Consider the following 22703-nt stretch of genomic DNA (forward strand, 5'->3'; position numbering starts at 1 on the left):
AATATGCCAAATAAATGATATATTATTGTTATTTATATTGTTTATACAGGTTAAAGTATAAAATTTGCAATATCTTTCTTCGAAGTCGGTTCTGTCTGGCAAGTTTGTGGCAATTCTACTTTTATAAATCCTCGTATAGACGGAATAAATAAATAAAAAGCTAGACCAATTTTAATTGTCTAACAAATGTATGCGCATACTTATCTCTTTCATATTGAACGATAACAAATTTTTAAGTAAAAAAGTTAAAAAGTAAAATTAGTTTTGTTGCTGGCCTAGATAATTAAATTTCATGAAAATCAAATCCTTAAATAATCAACTTGTCCTACATATGGCATTTTTTAAATGTGAATATATTAGTTTTACAATTTTGTTCTACATTCTACATCGTGAGTTTTTAACAATCATACGAGGTCTAATTTATGCAAAACAAAAAAGTGCACAAAATAGAACAGAGCGATAAGCCAGCAAATACATATTTTATGAGTAGTTCGAGGTCAGCCTATCAGTACATTAACAAATTGCAAATATGTATTATTGTCAAAGTACATTCATTTTCAAAGGACAAGCCAACAAAAAAAATTAACTCTATGAACAAAAAATTAAAATTGTACGTAAACAAATACAGATAACATCAATTAAAATGCATTAGGCTCCTTAGCTTCAATATTTTTATATAACTAAATAATTTTTCACAAAAAAAAAGAGTTATTCAATTTTTTATGTTTTCCTTTAGTTTTTCTAATTTAACAAATTTTATTAGATAAATTTACTAAAGCCTAATATTTTAACATTGACACACATATCAGATGCCTGACTAACTTAGTTACATATTTAACAAATATTTAATTCGAAAAATATTTACAAGCAATTTTCCACACAATTTACCACACATTTGATTGTTCAATATAAAAACAACAACTCATAATTTCGAATTGCCTACAAAGTGGTTGCAATTATGTAACAATTTATTTGAACATATGCCACAATTGCTACACAAGTAAGCAAGTTACTCTTAATTAGTTAGAGCAATAGGCGATACTTAAAGCGGCAGCATTTCTAACGCTACAACAGCAATAAAATAAATATCCAGACAATATTAACATAATGCATTTGTTATCGAAGGTCGTGCTCCGATTCTAGCACGACAATTTTAGCTTTTTTACCATATATGCTGTTGTCGTGGAGCAATCGTTCAACACACTGCAAGTGATAAAACTCATTCGTTTTGTTTTAATTGATTGATGTCAAGGTATCCGACTGTTATTGCTGGAATATTGAGAAATGCGAAAATCTCGGGACGTGATGTATTGCAAGCTGACAGATTCGACTAAAATTTCATACTTATTTGTTGTATACATATATGTTAGGTCCGAGCTCTAAAAACTAAAACCCTGTAAACACAATACAGAACTGTATGAAAGCATAACTAACAGATGCCAAAAACGGTTTCCATTTGGTTTTAACTTCTTGAGAATTAAATTTATAAAAAGAACGTTTTTTTCAAATTTGCTTTTGTTCAATATTTTTTAGTTTATATTGTAATATTTCTTAGTTCTAAGTATTAAATCTTAATTGTATTTAAAACTAGACAAACTCAAGATTGTGGTTGAGCTTATGTTATTGTAGGTCTCTTCTTTTTATGCAGGTTTGAGGACAGGATTGTAACAAGACAGTAGCAAATAACCAAATACAAATACCATGCTGAACTTGTTATTGCTCTAAGAATGTTTGACTGGAAGCTCTATATTATTTATATTAAATTATGTTGGTTACATAGGTCGTACCCCACAGTTGAAAACCTTATACCCTCATACAACTTTATGACCGAACTCAAATGAACTTTATTAACTTTTCCTTCAATATATAAGGCTTTATATTGTGTGTATTCCTCATCTTCATTGCCGACTTGGAGCCGTTCCTGAGAGAAAATAAGTGTGAAGGTACGAACATAGACGGGATGGATATTCTTCTGCTATTATACGCCGATGATTTGGTTTTGCTGGCCTCGTCATCTGTAGACCTTCAAAGGAAAATTGAACTTCTTAGACAGTATAGCAGTGGATTATAAATATCCTAGAAATGGAAAATAGTCGCTATCCGTTAATTGCGAAATTAATTGAATAGACTAAAGATACTAAATAACAATACAAGCTCAATACATAACTGGCTAACTACCGTATTTATGCTCATCAAGCTGATCGCCCCAGAACTCATAACAACACTGGAAAGTCTCGACCCGACAAGTTGGAGAGCCTTTATGAAATATAAAGATTATTTACTGCAACAAGACCTGGATAGAGCTTCAAACGCTCATTATCTGCAACTAAGAGTCCAAAGACCTCTGGATGGATCAAGATCTAAGTTTCTGACTAGAAGAATTCTTTTTCAAGCGCTTAAGGTATTTCTCCAGGCCAAACTTGCTGGTAACCACTATAATCATCTAGTTCTGGACCAGATGTGCTATAAATTTAAACCAAGACAACAGTGTCCAGTGTGCAATACAGGTGGATCGGATGATTTGATACACCTCATCAATGACTCTCGCTGTACAATTTTTTCTACCTAAAGGACGATAATTCCTCGGTCCTCAAAGCTACAGAACTATTAAATAGACCTGATATTCATTCAAATTAATACTTTTTTTTATTTTATACGATACTGCTGCCGGTCTCACTATTTATCTTAAATTTTAAAATTAAAATTGTTTTTTACTTTTTCGGACCTATTGTACGAATAATGTTATATATTCTATAACAATAAATCAATTATTATTATTATTATATTGTGTGCATATAGTAAAAGAATAAAGATTACCTCGTAAGTATTGGAAATGAAAAAGGTCACCCAGCCTCACTTATTTCATCCCAGGTTCTTCCCCTTGAGGTTTGTCCTATTATATTAATACTCGTAAAGTAAAGGTTTTTTAACGTTTTTCTCTAAAATTCAAAGTTTCTGATAATCTTTGTTATAACTAAACATATTTAGATCAATTTATTGGTAATTATTCACTCAACGAAATTCCATTAATTGCCCTATTAGGAGTCTGTTTTGGTGGATTTGATAAATGATTTGAAGTTGGCGAAAAAAATCCAACCATATGAATTCACATAACTTGGAATTTTTTTGATGTTCTTTAAAAATGGGATCAAATTAAGATCGTACAAAAACTCGTTGTCGCTGCCCATTCTCTACATTAGTAATTATGTTACGTATACGTAATTGTTTAAACCTAAATAATGCACAAAGGGCAGCTAGTATATATGCATATATGCGTCAGTGTAAGTCTTAGAACAACGCCAAATCAGGTACTATATGTTATTTTATATTTACTAGATCTGTTTTGTAAGCAACTGGCAGCGAAATCAACTCTTAGACTGAGGAAATCCTCTCTATTAGTCGTCTAGAATAAGGGGCATTCAAAAATATAAAGCAAGTTTCCCGTTTCTATCCAATACCACAGATTTTCAAAATCTTTTAGAATTAAACTTAAATTCGGTCCCCAATATTGCCTTCCCTTCCAGAGAAGAGAGGGTGAGGTGAACAGGGATAAGTATCTATACGGATAAGGACTAAACTTGATAATCGTGTGGGATCTGGTGTCTTTTCAGAAAAATTAACTTAAAAAACTAAAATCGCCTACCGACTATCAGATATCTTCCAAGCAAAGATCATAGCTCTTAACGAAAGCCTTGCTGTTCTTATAAGGAAGGTGTTTAAAACAAAAAATATATGTATATTCCCAGATAGTCAAACGGCTTTAAAATCACTAAAGTCCTTTAAGGTATCATCGAAGTAAGTGAAAGAATGTCCGGTTCTATTAGTGAATCTAACATTATATTTCATGATAAACCAGTAATGGGCTCCAAGACACAGTAATATTCCTGCTAACTGTAAAGCAGATGAGCTAGTCAGAACAAGCACCAGCCTACAATCAGATTCCGAAGTTATTATACTTGTACTATTGAGATTCAAAAGGAATGACGTAAAAAGTAGAAGCTGTGGAACATTTTTTATGCGAATGCACGGCTTTCTATAGAAAAAGTATCCCAACTATCGGTCGCCGGTTTCTTGGCTATGTCTCGGAAGTTGCACACATATAACTTTTTGCATTGATGGACTTCATCAAGAGCACGGGGTGGATCAGAGAGGACATAATATAATGACATCCATTCCACCTACCTACCCAAGCCACATTTATTGACGTTATATCCTATAACACAAATTGAATCTTCCTCTTCTTCACAGTCTGAAGCAGCGCACACATCAATGTTTAAGCCTCCGGACAGTTTCGACTACGTGTCTTCCTTTAACAGAACAAATAAGATGTGTGCCAAAAAAATTTTTAACTGTGATCTTAATTAAACGGTCCAATTAGAGACCCATATTGTAGCATCCGAGATTTATATTGTTTTTGTTTATAGTGAAAAAATTAAAGTTCCAAGCATATTCCTGGCGTACGGATTCGTTTTCCCTTAGAAATCTTGTTATATATTATTATATATACTGTGAATAGTTATAATATACAAATATGTATAGTAGTACTATAAATATATGTATATGTCATTATGTTAAGGTAGCTTAAGTCGCCATACAAAAAATCGGACAAGCCTTTTATTGGTTTATTGTGGTAATTGAAAAATTGCGATTCTAAGGCATAGTACAAGGGTAAACTAGCATTAATTTGTAAAAATATTTTTAATAGTTCTCATTTAGTTAGACCAAGTAAGCCACCTCGACATAATGCTGCTGGTGTTTAGTTTCAACAGAAGCTCGAACAACATTTGTGGCAAAATATAATATAATATGTAGAAACAAAATTATTCGTAGCAGGCAAACCATAACGCCAAGCATCCCAAATATAAACCTACATACACAAATATAGATCAACAATAGGCAATGCCCAGCAGTTAATTGAATAAAGCTCAGCATCTTGTCGGCCACACACATTTGGCTCAGCTTACAGTTGCTTTATGAGCACGAATATCGCTGTAATCTTGCTTATTTTACTGCGCTTAATTCGCTTACCTATTGTTATTGTTAGTGTTTGGCTTGTTATTGTGTTGACTTCAATGCGCTGTAGGTAGCGCAGATTGTGCGCTGCAAAATGGTTAATGTCACAATTGCGCAATAATGAGTGACTTTAGCGGAGAACTCAAGCCACGCTATTGTTGTTGTTACTGTTGCGGTTGTTTGTTGTTTGGAGCTTTTTCTTACAAAGACTCAAAAATATGAGTTTTTACAGAAAAAATATGTGTGATATGTATCTATGTATGTGCATGAATATATACTGCAATAACAATTCAGTGAAGAAGTTGTGTGTTTTGTACTCGCATTTCGCTGGCGTTTTGAGATATTTGCGGACGGACGCTGCACACTGGCGGCCAAGAGCTTATAGCGCCGGCGTCGCGTGGCGCTCTGCGTAAGATACATATATACACCTTCAAGCCACCGCAACGTCTGCTCTGTTCGACTGCCTTCATCAGCGCTTCGGTTTTGTCTCCTCAATACAGTTGCTTGTGTGTATTTTCGCTTGACTTACCGCCGCTGTCGTTGGAGCTGTTGCTGGCGTTGGCGCTGTCACTGTCGCCGTTGCTGCCTGTGTGTTGCCAGCGCTTTACTATCAGTCAGCCGCTTAGTCACTCAGTTAATGGTCTCAGCCAAGTTTTTACTCATGCATTTCGTTTGTGTAGGCACATTGTTGTAATTGTTGTTGCTATTGCTTTTCCTTAACGTGCACTGTTTAGCGCCAACGACGGCTGCTTTACTTGGCTAGCAAGCGTTTTCAATTTCGTTCAGTTGCTTTTCGGTTCGTGAAGTGATCTGCCGCAGACCAAAAAACGCGTCCGTTGCACATTTTCAAAAAGCCGTCTTGGAAAACTACAAACGTTTCAGGTTTCCTGTATTCCAACTGCGTTCAACTAAATTATTGGCGAATTAAACCAAAATTCGAAGCATACAAGTGAGTGGTCTTTGGAGTTGACTGAGCTTTTATACATATAAAGAAACTTATGTATATGCATGTAACAATTTATAAACAAATTTTGAATTGAACTTGTATTTGGTGCGGATTATGTTAAAAATATCAAAATAAAATACATCAAAAGGAAAATGAAAGTGATCAATTATATGGACTCTGAAAGAATACTAAATCAGGACAACAGCAAGTGCAAAATAATTGAATCATATTTAATTTTAGTAAAAAAAAATTCATGAAATTTAATTGTTGCTTACAATTTCTTGCATAAAATTCGAGTTTATTTATTTTTTTTTTCCGAAAAGTGTGTATTATTGTTGTTGTTGTTTCTAATGTAAACAATTTACTAAATTCCAATTTTAATTTTTTTTTTTTACCGACAAAGAAAAGGCCTAGAATTATAAAGAAAGTTTTACCTAATATAAGTCGTACCTATAATTATGACAGCGTCTTATAAAGACCAGGGTTCCTGAGGATAACCATCATCAATCGCCAGTTTCCTCAGATAAACATGTAATTCGTCCATCCTTTACTTGAATCCATTACTTTGCTTTGAATCGCCCATTCTTGTATAATGACATAGCCTTCTTATTAGTTGCATTTTAATGAATCGGACCACGTTTTCGCCTTGAGTTAACATACCTGCTCAAGTTCGTCATTCATCGCCTCCAATTCTGATTGCGAAAAAATTTTTACTTAGAATTTTTCTATCGAAAGTCAGCAATTTGGTTTTATAATTTCTTGCTCAAGTTTCAAGTTTCAGCTCAATAGCTCGAGACTGGTCGTACTACGGTCGCACACAGTGCCAGTTTGTTGATCTGTTTTGATTTACCCATTGGAAAACCACTAGGTAGATAACATGAAAGCTCCTACAACAATTAGTAGAAAAAGCTCGACACTCAGTTTCGACCACAAAGTTTGTATAGCTTTTAATCTGCTGAATAGTAGTAGACACATTTTTCGAAAATTCAGGAATCTTAAATTATATTCATTATTAGTAAACGAGGCTACTCATTTATTAAAGATTGGTAATAAGTTATATAATGATCATGAGATGATAGGTCAAACTGTAAAACTGGAAAATCACTTTCCCCATTAAAATATTTTTTTGTACAATAACTTTTCGTCACACATACGACTTAACCGAACGCTTAAAAAGCTATGAAAATTATCAAGAAAACAAATATACCTTAAAATTACAAAGTTTGAATATATTTATTGCATAATAAAGAACTTTGTTATTGATTCGAAACAAATGTCGGTAGAAGCAGTTTGTATCACTTTAGGATAAGCCTCCGTCATTACTTATTTTGCAAATCTTCAATAAATAACCCTTCAGTAAGGGATATGGGTCAAATGAATCACAATATTTGAAAAAAAACATCTAGTTGGGTAATTGTTTTATTTTTAAAATTATCAATAAATAATAAATACATGTTTTAAAAAAGAAATAACATCATATTATTCTTTCGCTTACTTCCTAGATTGTTGGATGCTTCGAAATCTTTCATTAAAATATAATTGAATTAGGAAAAACAAGTGGTATAAGTACAAGTAGTGATACCAAAAGTAAAAAATGAAAGAAACTGAAATTAATATATCATGAATACTATGGACACTGTTGTTATTATCTGATTATCTTTGTCAAAGTTTTTCAAATCAAAAATCTTAATTAGCGGATAAAAATTACAGCTGAGGATTTCTTATAACAATGAGCATTAGCTGTACAATAGTTGTAACGATCTTTCAAAGCTCTTGATGAAACCATTATATATCGTTCAAATTTGATAGCTTAACATAATTTAAGAAAAATATTTCAGTATTTTATATTACTCTCCTCAGTGTTTAATATAGAGCATTGCCATAGCAAAGTGAGTTAATTAAGTGCCTAACACTCGATAAGTTTTAGTCAAGCCTTGATTGTGACAATTATTTTCTGTAGCTTGTGTAAATGAATTAAGGGGCACACCTCGTGTGACAGCCTAAAAAAGCGATGTTTGGAATATAAAAAAAAAACAAGAAAACACCTATAACAATTGTTTTAAAAATTTTAGTTATGTACCCTTAACTATAGAACACAGTAAACAGGTTCTCCACTGCTATACCGGTCTGGTAGGAAATATAAATTCACTAAAAAATATTCACTAATAAATTTTTTTTCAAAAGTTTAATTTTACAAAAAATTTTTTGTCGATTTTTGAAATTGATTTTTGTAAAGATAAAAAACTGAGCCATTGTAATGAGAACTATACACGTATACAGAGCATGCAGAAAAAATTTGATAGTGTTCGGTGACTCCGAGTAAGCACTTAAACAATTCAGAAAAACGCGTTTAAAAATAAACTAATGGAACTGATTGAACTGAGTGGCTACACTTTAGAAGGCTTTTACTCAAAAACTATTTGAAACATCCATTTAAAATATTAGTATGTTATGCTTAAAGGTATAACCTATCTAAACAAGAATAAACTTAATTTTTTTTTAATTTCGCAGTAGGTTTGCCTCTTAAATATCTAACGGTAGTACCAATGGGACCGCCAAAAACTCACACTGACGGTCGGTATTTGATTTTGAAGCTTTTTTCACGCAAAACAAACATTTATGTACTTGTATGTATGTAAAAAAAATGTTGCCATTTAATTAAGTAATAATGGCAACAATGCGATATATTAATTTGTATGACAACAGATTTCTTGCAAATTTAAATTAAAAAACAATAATTAATGCAAGTGCAAAAAAAACTGTCTAATCAGTTGAGAAAGTTTTGCTTCTTTTTTCACGTGCTTGTGCGCCACGGTGAACACTAATTGCAACAAACAGTTAAGTGAATGCCAATGAAGCTGCACAAAAACGAAAAAAAAAAAACACACACAAATTGAAAGGGTGCGAAAGTAACGCAATGCCACCAACACATGCCATAAATCTGACACTTTGCTGATGAACCTTGGTGGGGATAAGAAAAATAATAACAACAACAGCAATAATAACTACAATAATACCAATAACAACAATTTAAAGCTAGCGCTCTCAAGTAGATGAGGCAGCAGAGTACAAAGGCAAAGGCAAAGCCAACGACAGCAACAACAACAACAACAATGCTATGCAAACTATGTAATTGTAGTTGAAGGTGACACCGCAGCTTGGCTAAGCTCAGTACCGAGAGAAAAAAATACAAAACAACAACAATACAATGAGCAATGCAAGTAATGCGGCAGCGAGAAAAAGTATTGCTGAGATTTTCACTTTCATTTAGTTCAAGTGCCAGCAGCCTAATGCAGATGCTCCTGTTGTTGCTGGTGGTTACTTACTGCTTTTTGAGTTGGTTATTGTTTTTAATGCTGTTGTTTATTTACACAATTATTTTGTGTTTTTATTTATTTTTTGGTTATTAAATTTTTTTTATATGTGCTACATATATATATATATTTTTTTTTTTGTAAAGACACACAACATTAATTAAGTAAAACAAAAAGCCGCGGGAGTTAAAGAAATCATTTCACTTAATTGAAAGTTTATTAAAAATGTGAATAGCAGAATTATTAGCACAATTATAGTGAGTACTAACAACAGGCATCTGCCAGAGCTGCGCGAATTTATGCGGGGAAACAGAAAAGCACAACAAAAGTGAAGGATTGCAAAAACAAAAAATGAACTTTAAACTAGAGCGAGTCATTAAAGTCACGTTGGATGAGGTGGCATAGAAATTTTCGTACACAACTTAATGACAGCTGCCAAAAACGATGTGAAGTAATGAGAAAATTTATGTAGCAAAATTTATTTATTTCTACCATATTGTGGATTTGCTTAGGACTAGGCTTCCACTTTAGTGCTATATGGAGATTATTTTTCAAAAAGACAGACAATATTTAGAGATTTCATTCTGAAAAAAAAGATGTTCAAAAGAAAGACACCTTGTCCAACGCTCATAACCTCTAAGTCAATAATAAATTATATTACGAACTAAGCCGCCAATAATTCGTCCTTAAAGAGCGATTCTATACATAACCGCAGCTTATCACAACAAAACATATGTATGGTAATTAAGGACCAAATGTTTCTTTCAAGCAACTCAACTCAAACCTATATAACTGCCATTGTATTATCCCAAATACCCAAATCTTTATTTAGTAGAAGGCTTAGGTGCTTAGGTAAATCTTTGGTATTAAAATTCGATAAGAGTAGCTCAGGAAGGTATATAACCATACGCTTACGTCGAAGTAATTGCAAGAAGATCGGCAGTATTTTTGCGTACTGAGTATATTTCAAGGGACTACATCCCATTATCAACTAGTAGCTTCATATGTGAACAAGACCATTCTCAGCCTAAATAACATAAACCCTGAGAAGTTCCATGTGATGTTTTTGGACTACCCTTCTTCATAATCAAACCCTAATTAAACAATTCTTCCTCTTCTTCTTTTGCACTATAAGTGGGTCGGTTTGGGCCAAGAACACAAAACTTCGCCAGTTGCCTCTATCTTTTGCGAGTTCACGCCAGTTGTACATCCCAAGTACAGACAGGTCTCTATGAGTCTCGAATCAAGGGAGCTTTTCGATGAAGCATCGTATTCCACGCGTACGACATTGCCTAAGCAGTTAGATGCAGTTTGCGGTTCCATTTGGTTCGGTAACCATCGCTTACGCGGACGGCTCTACAGACATTGCAAAGAACAGTTAGCAGACAATAATTCTTTCGAATGCCCCAAGTGCTTTCCTATCTCGCTTTGTCTTTCATCGTTCATGTTTTGCACAGTACAATAGAACGGAAATGATAAGAAACTTATAGAGCATAATTTGAGTTCGTCAAAAGAGGCAGCTGCTTCTTACCGATCCCAAAATAGCACCTGTTGGCAAGAGGTATTCTTCGGGCTGATATTATTGATGGAGTTTACGCTTGTTCCGAGATTGATAAAGTCCTTAACTTCAATATGGAGTGTGATTTTAGCCGACCACTACCAATGAGCCGAAAGCAAGCTTCGTTATGCTTAAACTTTGCAAAATGAGTTGAAGATCGTGAATTTGTATAAATCAATTATTTTAAATATTTTTAGAAGTTTTAATATTGAAAACTCTGCATAATTCGACGAAAGGTGTATCCAAGTAGTCCAATTTACTTATATAAAAAAATAGTGAAAATAATTGCGCCTACAAGTTGTAGCAACTCGAAGTGTTTGTTTAAACAGCTGATTATGTACTGACAGCTAAGACATTGGCTAAGCCAGCACAGCGAAGTTAGACTTACAGGCATAACTAATAAATGGTGACATGTAATCGCCTTGATTGTCTGCTAACAACCGCAGCACGCCATCTGCAACAACATGCATAGTACTGACATATGTACATAGATCAGACATCATGATTAAACATCAGCGCTGATGCGAATGACACCGATGACAATTGAGAGAAACAGCGCGCTATTGATGAGGCAATGCACTCAACAACAACAACAACAAAATTAATAGCAACAACAAAAAATACAAGCAAATTAAAAACAACAGAAAAAATAACAACAACGAAAAAAATTACATTAGAAAACAACAACACCATGCATAGTCATTGCAACAGTTGTATCACGCTCGCTTAGTTGGATATTGCGCGGGCAGCTAGCAACCGGCTGACAATTGGACAAGCAATTTGTACGTCACTTTCAAAGCAACAAAAAATATGGTGTGTTATGTCAGCGTGAGCGTAGTTTAAGTAAATCAAAGTAAATATATTTATGGATTTTGAAAAACCCAAGAGCGATAAAAAAACACTAAATAAGTTGAATAAGCAACAACTCACCTTATGAGTCAGCGGCAGGCCGTGAAGATGGCAAGCGGCGGGCTTTCATTGCGCTGCCGCCTGTCAAGTATTATTTCCTCGAAAGCGGCTCCAGTGCCGTCCAGCGCACTAAGCCATCTAAGTAACGAGAAGAGTGCGCGTTGTGTGTGTGTGTGGCAAAGCTTGCAACGAAAAGTGTGTGAAAAAGGGCTAAGTGAAGAGGCGTAACAACACAACGGGTATTTAATTTGATAGAAAATTTGTGCACTTAAAAGCAGTAAAGATTCCCAAATTAATTTGGCATGCCCACTTACTTTTCCCTTTCTCATGTTGCATTTACATAGCGCAGTTGCTGTTACAAGTAAAATATGTTACATAAGACAGTAATCGTTATAAATGCTACAACAAAAATAACACAAAACCATTGGAGTAATCAAAAAAGCGCCAACCCACTTTTTATTTGGAGCACTTCGCTTCGGCTGAAGTGATTTTCCCTCATTTCCTATGCAACACTGCACGCTGCCGCCGCACATTACGAAATCCCCGCAACCGCAGGCAAATGTGCAGTTTAGCATTTTATATGTTTACACTTTTAATTTCTCATAAAATAATAGTGTTTTTTTTTTTTTACTTAAACCGTTAGCAAATGCAAGCCACCGCTCGCGAAGTCAAAGTGAATACGAAATTTAAATCGCTGCAATTAAGCGCCGCTTCCGCTGCCTGCAATCAACGCTGCGGTGCCGCGAACTCACCATGAACCGTGTGTGTTATGTAATGGCGCGAATGCATAAAAACACAAAAAAAAATACAAAATTCAAACAGACACACACACGACGAATTGCGAGGCAAAGCCACCGGCGCAAGCGCGGCACACACAACGCTGCGCTTAATGACGGAAGCGGCTGAGTTGCGCGGTTGTCGTTGCAAACCAGCTGGCCAACCGTGACATTGAGACTGTCTGTCGTTTAATGCGCGTGTTGGCATGTTTTATGCATGAAGACGGGCTAAGAGCAGAGCGCTGAAAGCCGCAATTCGGAAATTGGCCAACTTCATTGTGGGCTGCCCAAAAATGTAAAAATATTGGCAAAGACGGAAAGGTGTGGGCATACAAATAATACAAAGCAGACGGCGGCCAAGCGTTATTACAACATCAGCAGCTAAGGGTGTTGTCGGTTATGGCAATGAAAGTACTTTTCGTTGGCATTTCGCTGTAAAAAATTAAGAAAAACTATTACTTTCAAGTAGTAATTTGCGACATGCAAGTGCAGGAAATTTGGTTTCCTTGCTTCCGCTATCAGTCGGTGGTAATGTGGTTAGAGATATGTTGCTCCCACTAGCCATCAGAAAAGTTATTTGTTTCTTTCAGCCACCCATTCCTGAAGGAAATTAAACAATCTCTGAACTCACTACTATTATTAAGAAGCTTGCCATTAGATCCCTGCTAGTCTCAAATAGAGCGAGGTTCTACCAAAAAATCAGGATCGGCTAAAAATTTTACCAACCTTCAGGAGAAGCAAGGTTGAACACTTTTATAAGTTATTATTCATACTATATATTAATATATAGCTATTAATTTCGAATTCGCAAATGTTCTACAACTAATGGCAATCGTTTTGCTCCAAGCGTCCAAATTTTCTATACGATACTTTTCGATTATTGATGATTTTTCGTCCTAAATATCAGAGAAATTCGTTCGTTAGGGCCGTTCGATTTGAGTTTTAGTCTTCAATATCCGTTTGATGGGTGTTATGTCACATTGAGTTTTACATTGCTTTCATACTTCTGTACTCAAGGTAATTTCTTTCCAAACTAAATTAACTGAGATCTTTATAATAAGGGATTTCCAAAATTTGGAATGAAAAAATCTTTAAATTCAGAAATTCTGAAATATTTTGCGAACTTTCCAAAAAAACGCATTAGCATTTTTTTTAGCCAAGCTCTTTCTCCACTCTTCTAAAATCAAGTTACATTTCTTTAAACGTATATCAATAAGGTTAACCCAAATTATCGGCATTAGGTTAGCTTAGATTAGTCTGGTAGGCTAATGAGCCAAGCGTGGTCAAGTTTTGGTCCTTAGCGATACCAGATGGAGTACCGTTACGTGGTCCTTGAGGAGGAGTAAACATTTAGCATGCCTGCGCTTGACGTGAATTTCAACAGACTCTGTGGGCTCACTAACGATACCTATTTAGTGTCTCATAGAGTGCACAAAAGACGCTCCATTGTTTCCCTGGTGCCTTGCTCTTGACATTTTCTGCAGTCTTCTCGATCAGTCAGTCTAATTGTACATGTGTGTGTCGCCACCAGACTGTGACCAGTGAGTTTTCGAATTATGTTCCAACAGTCTCTTCTATCGAGTGCCAGTAGGAACTTTGTATATATCTGATCTACCGCTTTACACATGCCTTTTACACCCAGATAGATCAGTATTAGTGATGTATGTTACATCTCGAGTTGCGGAAAAACTTTAGAATTTTTGGTAGATTAATAATTCCTCTATTTCCAAACTTATCATAAACATAATACTTTTTTTTTTAATATTTATGCGTTTAAAATAATTAGAACGGAGAAAACTGAGCGTATTTTAAATCATAGTTTGATTTATGGAAATATCGAGATGCAGAAGAGATTTTTAGGGTTTAGTTAAATGAAAAAACGAGGTATTTAGGATCTGATATCCAAAAAGCTGACAAATTAAGATATTACCCATTTAAATTTATATCTAAAATGGTTCCTACATTCAATATGAAATACGTATATGTTGGATTAAAAAATTGGTACTATTATTTTCTGATAAATTTTTAATATAGTTGAATTAATTATAAATCTTAAAAAAATGTTTTACAAAGTTAGTTCTGCAAGTTTTGTAAACTTTTCGAAAGCACTTTCATTGCAAAGTCTAACCGCACCTTAAGAATAAGTGGCATCGCAAGTAGAAAGCATGAAACGAATAGTAAATGTTTTTACCCAATACTTGAAGATGCAGCTATATTAAAAGTAAATAAATGAAAAAAAATAAAAGTTACTTTTTATGGGCTTTTATTTAACGTCTGTGAGCGGTCAACCGTTTGAAATTTTAAAAATATAACCGAAACTTTTTTTACAAGTTGAGAATGAGCTGCCATTGCCGCTGCGCTGTCATCACGCACTCAGTTATTTACGCTCGCCTGACGTATGGACTCAAAGCAGTGCGCAATCATTCGCTAGGGATTTGTGAGCGCTCCACTTGAAAATTTCATAATCGCAAACAAAAGCCAGCGAATATTCAATAACAACAAATTACGGTAACCACAACCAAATGAGAGAAAAATAATGATAAAAAGTTGAATATATATTCAAAAATAAAGGGGTGTGTGTTGATATTGATCATGCCGAGCAAAACAAAAATCCATAATCGACTCAGTGTCAAATAACACCAAAAGAATAGATTAATTTCTTTCTTTTCTACAAGAGTCAGTTACATGTATTTGTATGCTCTCTCAAGGTGAGAGCCTTGCAAAAGTAGCTGCGCGCATACATTGGAGCTACGTCAAAGCTAATAATGTTTCCGCACCACGCACTTCTCTGCTAAGTTGGCACCATTGCCATCACACACACACACACCCATGCACACACTCGCATTCTGTGGACGAGTCTTTTAAGCGAAAGTGAAAGTTTTCTGGCTTCACCATGGAAAAACTCAAAGAAACTGCAAGTGGCGTATAGAAAATCGAGGTAAAGCAGAAATGGTAACAGCTTGGGGAGCCAACTTACGTACATAGGTACTTTTAAATATTGATACTCATACTCGTACATTTTATAAATATCTGCTTGTATATATTTTGTTTTTATTTGCGGTTTCGTGTGCTCGCGGTTAACGTAGCACGTGGCTGCGTTCGTATAGCGAACTATAAGCAACTTCTAGTGCACCGGAGACGAAGAGATACCCAGTAGGAACAAGATTTTAAATCTTATTCTTTAATGAGGATTATGTTGATTGTATGCTTTTACACCGAAAGTGATTTCGGTACTGGAAAAATCAGATATGTCTACTGTTGATAACTGAAAAAAAGGTTTAGAAAATACTTAGATCAAAAACAAATCAAGTACTTAAAAGCCAACATTCACAAATAATTTTTCAGAATATTATAGTTTTTTTTCAAAATTTTTATTTTTTTTTTAGCTTAAATTTTCGGTGAGCTTCTCAGCTGAGATTTATGAAATATTTCCTTTTAATAAATGGAATAAAATAAATGGTATCACTTAATATCTCAAATTTAGCTTATTATGAGAGGGAAAAGCCTTTTAGAAAAACTATTTAAACGCCATAAGAACTTCAAAACTCTGGGATGTGCTCTATAGCGCATGGAAGTACAGGAATATGTAACATTCAGCAATATGTCTATAACATACTTAGGCAAAGCACAAAATCCGGGATCTTTAACCGTTAAAACAAATAATCTCTATTATGTGGTGAGATTTTCACACTAGCATACATTAATTTGATTTTCTAAAAACACTCCAGAAAACACTGAATTGTAAGCTTTTATTAGTAATGATCTATTTTTTAAGGTGTCCTGAAATGTAGATATATTTAACTGCGATCATAAACTGTATATATTGGTGAATTTATAGTAATATTTTTTTTTCTTCCTCAAGTTGACGTTAAAGTATACTTTAAAACTGAAAGTTTATTAGTACTGTAAGAAAGGAAATGTTCACAATGAATAATTTTGTTCATAATAATCTACTGCTCTTCCAGTGGCAATTAACTGTATACTGAGAATTTATGGTTAACTTAGTACAATTGTTGTAAGAGTTTATAGCTATTACCCTTAATGATCCTTAGTCCAATTTTTTGGAAATTTTTACTAGACTTCATAATTTTTCCTGCCAGGCACTTTTGCACTCTTTCTCTACTCATTCACATTTAAACGAATGTACACAATGTAAGTAGATTGCGGATCACAACGAGCTAATATGAGCTTATGTGCAATGCGCATGCGTAAGTTCGAGGTCAAAACACCGCGGCCCGAGGCTATTTGAACTGTGAACAAAAGACAAAATAAATACAATTTCTTATAGTTTTCATTCAACAGTTAATTATCTTCAGTTTCTTGCGTTTTTGTGCAGAAGATTTATGTTAAGCGCAAAAATTTTTAAATTTTCCAGTTAATTTTTTTTTTATTATTATTTTGTGCAAAAATTCATTACTGAAAAATTTACATTCAGATGAGAGCAAACGTTTTTTGAAGTAATTTGTTGCATAAAAAATAGATAAAAAAAGACATTAGTTAAATGAAAATAAGCATTATGCTGCACATGCGCAAAGGCATGCGCTTACAAAAATGGAAACGTTTTATGTCAGGAAACGCCAACGTACAACCGAAACTGTTCGAAATGAAATGAAATAAATAAACTTTAATTAACGAATTTCGTGTAAAAATTCGCCCACCTTTTTTGTTTTTTTGTAGAATGTAACGGTACTCAAACAGCGTTAAATCCGCTAATAGCAATTAAGCACCACGAGCTAAATTTTAATGGCGCCCAGCGCTTTGCCAAACAAACGGTTTAATAATAGCCACATGCCACGCGCAGCTCTAATTGTTTTTCTTCTTCTGCAAGCATGTTCGTTCGCCTTTTATTTTTACTGCTATTTGCGATTTGCTATTTTCTATTGAATTTTATTTCTTAATTTCTTGCCCATCAACGGTTGAGCTTCAGCTGCCGATGCGCTTTCTTGATCAATACAGTTAAGCGAATTAACGCGCAGCAACATAATAACAATAATAAACGCGCGCAAAAGTGGTAACAACAACAGCAAATGACTAAAAAATAATATTGTGAATGTAAAACACGTAAAAACGCAGTAAAAACTTAACTTTGCTTAGTCTACAACAACTCTTCAAATATTATTTACTTCTTCACACTTGAATGACTTTGATTTGTTGTTGTTACTTAATTAGGCTGAAAAATCGTCAGAAATCGGTCAAAGAAAACTGAAAGTGGCGCTAAAGTATCCGCCTTCTCACATAAATTGGCCGTTGCGCTCACTCGGTCAGCATCGTGAGTATTAAGCACTATTAAATTTAAATTGCCGTTTAATTCCTTAACTTCTCTACAGTTTTTGCGCGCCCGCAAACTCTTAATATGGTTCGTGTTGTGTTCTCATGTTTTTATCCAAGCGTGTTAACGGTATAAATCGCTTTCATCGATTTTCGCAACTTAATTTAGTTACATTTTTATTTGTATCTTGATGCTGATATAACGGCATAACGAAGCAGTTTCGTTTACTGGAGAGTATATTTGAAGATCGCTTATAACTCGTAAATGTTTTTTTTTTTTGTGCTATCAACAATGCAATATAATACACATACTTACGTAGTTATACGTATGAGGAGAATGACACCTGTACAAGCTGGTTGCCAGTGTAATCTTTTTCCAAAAAAAATAAAAAATTCTCAACTATTTCAATAAAGATTTGTATCAAAGAATTAAAGTTCGGGCCTTTTTTATTCATTTTACAACTTCGACTGGCTTTGTATTACGAAAAGTCACTTTATCATGGTTAGAAAAAGCATTAATGTACCTATCTGCGTAAAAGATATTTATAGCCTGAACCGGGTATATTTAACCAAGAGCTTTGTAACGCTCAGAACGAAACGTTGGATACCCTAAAAGGTATATATATAAATATATATGTAAATGATAAACAAGACGAGCTAAGTCGATTTAGCCATGTCCAACTGTTTTTCCGTACAATCAGAAGATATAGATGCGAACTGGTGCCTCAGTTTTTGGGATATTGATCTAAAATTTTACATACGTCCTTTTCTGCTCAAGAAACTGTTGATTTGCCGGAACCATCAGTATCGGCTTACTCTAGCAAATAGCTATCATATAAACTGATCGGTGAAAATCAAGTCCTTGCATGAAAAACTTTCATGTTTGACATGCTATGGTCACGATATTTAGCATGGTTTATTGTACAGCATTGGGCAGCGCTAAAATCTCCAAACAAATTGTTCAGATCGTACCGCTTTAGCATATAGCTACTATACGATATTACGATAGTTTCGAATAACATTTGATTTTCTTTGTAGAGAGTCTTTTAGTGTCTGATATGTACCTAACGGTTTAAAGTCGGCTGAGGAATATTTTATGTTATATCGATTATTTTACTTTAAGCCAAATGCATACACCAAGTTAACTGTTTCTGAGTTCTCAACATTAACTCCAACAACCATCTATCAGTTAAGTTTTGTTAACTCAACCGAAACCGGGTGTTGGTTCGTTGAGCTAACCAGACATTGAGAAAATGGCTCCAAGATTGGTTTGTCCACTTACTTCTTCATACTGATATTTTTTTCAATAATGATAGAAATATATATTAAGACAAAATACATTGGTTCGTAACGGTGGTTAGTCTCTTTTTAAAAAAGATGTAGACAAACGGAGTGAATCTAACTCTATCGGTCATATAATCCGTGTCTATATTGGTTCAGTTAGATTTCTACAAAAATATTATACGGCCTTAGTTCCAGTTATAATATAGACCTTCCAATAATATTGAAACAACAAATGACCTGGTGAGATGCCCTGAAAATCTGCTAGATAAAACTAGGTACCAAATGAAGAGTCAAAACAGCGTTAAAAAAGGTCATGCTATGGTTAGCTGCTGAATAACACAAGGTAGGCTTTTAATGAATACATAACCTAGGAATTATTACATATGAACATGGGTAAACAGCGTTACTTGGTTTAATCGAGAGACGCAAAAGAACGAGTAATAAAATAATAGCATAAGTAAATATTCAAAGCCTCATACATTTTATATAATAGTATATGACTTCTGTGACTACTATATTAATGAAAAATATCCTTCAAAATGTATTTCATAAAAAAATGTCAGCGCAGAATTGCTCAAATATCGTTCGTGTCATCTAGAGCCAGTTCTTAATTATACAAGTGGCTACTTCCATCGAACTTAGATAATACTTTGTATTACATCATTTAAATTTTGTGAACATTTTGAGTAAGCTAATATTACTGTCAATTATGGAAATGTTTTCCAATATATTATATATTTATAATCCAGGTTCCAGAATATATAGAAGGTCATAGCATAGTATGTACAAATTGTATCAAAGCTCTAAGAGGAATGTGAAGAAACTGTCTTTCTATGTATTTAGTATCCTAAAGAGCTTTTCGTTTCAATACTTTCTTTTCTATTAAAAAAAATTTTTTTTAAACAAAACTTTTGCACTAAAAATACTATATTAAAACAAAAACAGATAATATTAAACTGAATAAAAACTGAGAGGCAACAAATCATTTTTAAAAATTTCACAGCTTCCTAGTATTATATATACATAGTTTCGCAATAAATTGCTTCAAACGATAGTGAAAATTCCAAAATTACTGTTACATAATATTTTAAAATTTCTATATCCAACTCTTTTCAAATTATCAGCACATCAAAATACATAAGAAATTCACTACTGCAATTAGTTGTTGTTGCGTTATACATAATTTGTTGCAATTACCGGGCACAAGCGGAACTGCCGACGATTAAACTCAACTCAACTAATGCCAACGAATTTCTGTCTAATTTTCTTTAATCAAAACAAAAACCAGGAAAAACAACAAACCAATTAAATGCACATAGTCTATTAACATTATATTTTCTCTCACGCAATTTTCCAGCGCATGCGCAGCTATCAACACATCGCAATGTTGTCGCCAACACCAGCACGCGCAATGAAAGCAACAACAATAGCAAAGACAACCACTTCACTAGTCACATTTGTACTTCTTCTACTACTCTCATTAAACGGCAGCGACGCGCAAACGCAAGCGCTTTCGCGAAACCAAAATGCAGAGATAACCGGCAAACCAACCATCTACAAGCCTGCCGTTATACGCACGGAACTACGCTTTGGACGTAACCTGGATCCGGAAAAGGTGCGCGTCGTCAATTTGAAATCCAACACCGGCGACAACGTCGAAATTTTGGTTGGTAAAGACTCGAGACGCGGACGACTTGATGATGCAACAAGTAGCTTCTTTGTGCGTAGCGCCGATGTACGCAAACCAACGCCACGCCCGCAGAATGCCAAACCCTCCGTAATTAGTTTCCAACATACGCCAGCGTTGTTGAAACAAGTGGAACTGGCGCGTCAAAGCAGAGATTACCAAGAGCGCAAGGCCGAAGCTGAAGCTCGTCAAGTGCTAAAAATACAAAATGCCTTGCGTCAAACTGACAGTACGCCGCCCACTAGCGGCAGAGCGCAATATGCACGCGGTTTACAATTTCGTGACGAGCCACAATGGCAACGTCAGCATCTTGTGACGCAACAGCGCGCCGCCGATGAACTCAGATTTATGTCGCCGGACGCACAAAAGTTTGGAGGCCCCATCAACTATATACCCATTGCGCAGAGTACAAATACCAATAACAAGAGCTTCTCATTTCCCTCCGAAGCCGCCACCTCACGCAGTCAACCCATCGCTCGCTCTTGGCAACCGCTGGAGTCCGTGAGCGCGCCACATGCACGCAACATGCGTCAAGCGCCCGACCTGTACAACAACAATGCTGGCACATATCCACTCGGAAATGGCTACAGCTTCCGTCCCATCTTCAATGCCGCTCTACGCTCTGTTGCCGAGTATTATACAAATGCCGCAAGTAATCAGGATACTGCACGTCGTGCCACGCGCCCTAAGAATATCATCACCAAAGATGACTATGTGGTGGCGAGCATGAAAAAGACCACCTATATACCCGCAGCTGTAGTGTTGACCTCATCTACAGCCGTCATGCCAGCCAATAGTAATAGTAACACTAAAACTAACACAAATTTCGACAGCAACAATTACAATAACCAATACAATAGCAAAAAATTGACCAATCAATATACTAATACTTACAAAACACCCTCTCCAAAGCATCCAAAAGTGCCCAAATTGAGAGACACACCAACGAATCAGTATGCTGCTGCTTCAGCGCCCACCTCAACGATCGTTGACGGTCCAGCGGTAACGGTTATTGAAGGTGTACGTGTGCCCGATGCGCCCGAGGACAAAGTTAGAACCTGGCGAAATGCGCGTGTGCTGAACAACAAGCTCGTACCTTACCCGGATGGTTATACGCCACCAAAAGTGCAGATTCAGCATTTTGATAGATGAGTGCATGAACGCACGTGACCACTGCATAACTATAGTTATTTAACTGCCAAAAATGAAAATGATTTCCGATTATTTCAATTACTTCGTGATTACACTTTACCTTTGGCATAGCTGAGCGAAAAAAGAGGAATAGTAGTGAGTGAGTGTGTTTCAACCAACAACCAATTAGTTAATTATCCTATGTTCTACATTAATACTTGTTAAAAAAAAACAGCAAATTGACTAAATGAATCGCCTACCTGAAATGCCTATAAGAGTTCATTAAAATTTTACGAGCGAAGCTATCGTTTTTATAAACATTGTTGTTGCACACTTTTTGTAATTTATTTATGTATATTTTAAATATTTAATTTAAGAAAGCTACAGGCAAATAAAAACTAAAAGAATTTATCATTTTTAGTCATAAGATATTGTTTCTTTTTATGTAAAATAAGTGGCATCCCTTTTATTTTCAAACTATTTATAATATCTATATATTTCTAAGCAACTGCCGAAGGCAATTAACGACAGTTTTAAATAATATTATTTTATTAAATATTATATAAACATGCATACATATGTGTTAGTAATTAAGTTATGAATAAAAACCTTTTTGTTTCCCTCCTTTTCTGTTAATCTATTTTGAGCATTTTAATTACCATTTGAGTCAAGATGCTATTATATATAGGTGAGCTAAATAAATTTTTTTTTTTTTTTTTGTAATTCTACTGTCCACGTCTTGTCAAACAATTATTTTCGCAGCATATCAAAGTTGAATTTAAGTATATGCCAACTTCGTTTCAGGTCACAGAACCAT

General features: G+C 34.8%; 1 protein-coding gene across 1 annotated transcript; it reads left to right on the top strand.

The window, feature by feature from the left end:
- Positions 1-5790: 5790 nt before the first annotated feature.
- Positions 5791-22526, top strand: LOC106616242 (uncharacterized). Its single transcript, XM_014232808.3, has 2 exons — positions 5791-5962; positions 20426-22526. Exon 2 carries the CDS (start codon positions 20429-20431, stop codon positions 21905-21907), a length of 1479 nt encoding a protein of 492 aa, XP_014088283.2. The 5' UTR covers positions 5791-5962; positions 20426-20428; the 3' UTR covers positions 21908-22526.
- Positions 22527-22703: the final 177 nt, after the last annotated feature.

The sequence above is a fragment of the Bactrocera oleae genome, chromosome 2, assembly GCF_042242935.1.
Source record: "Bactrocera oleae isolate idBacOlea1 chromosome 2, idBacOlea1, whole genome shotgun sequence".
Taxonomy (NCBI): Eukaryota; Metazoa; Arthropoda; class Insecta; order Diptera; family Tephritidae; genus Bactrocera; species Bactrocera oleae.

Coding starts and splice junctions, on each gene's coding strand:
- LOC106616242 (XM_014232808.3), top strand. CDS start 20,429: ATGCGCAGCTATCAACACATCGCAATGTTGTCGCCAACACCAGCACGC.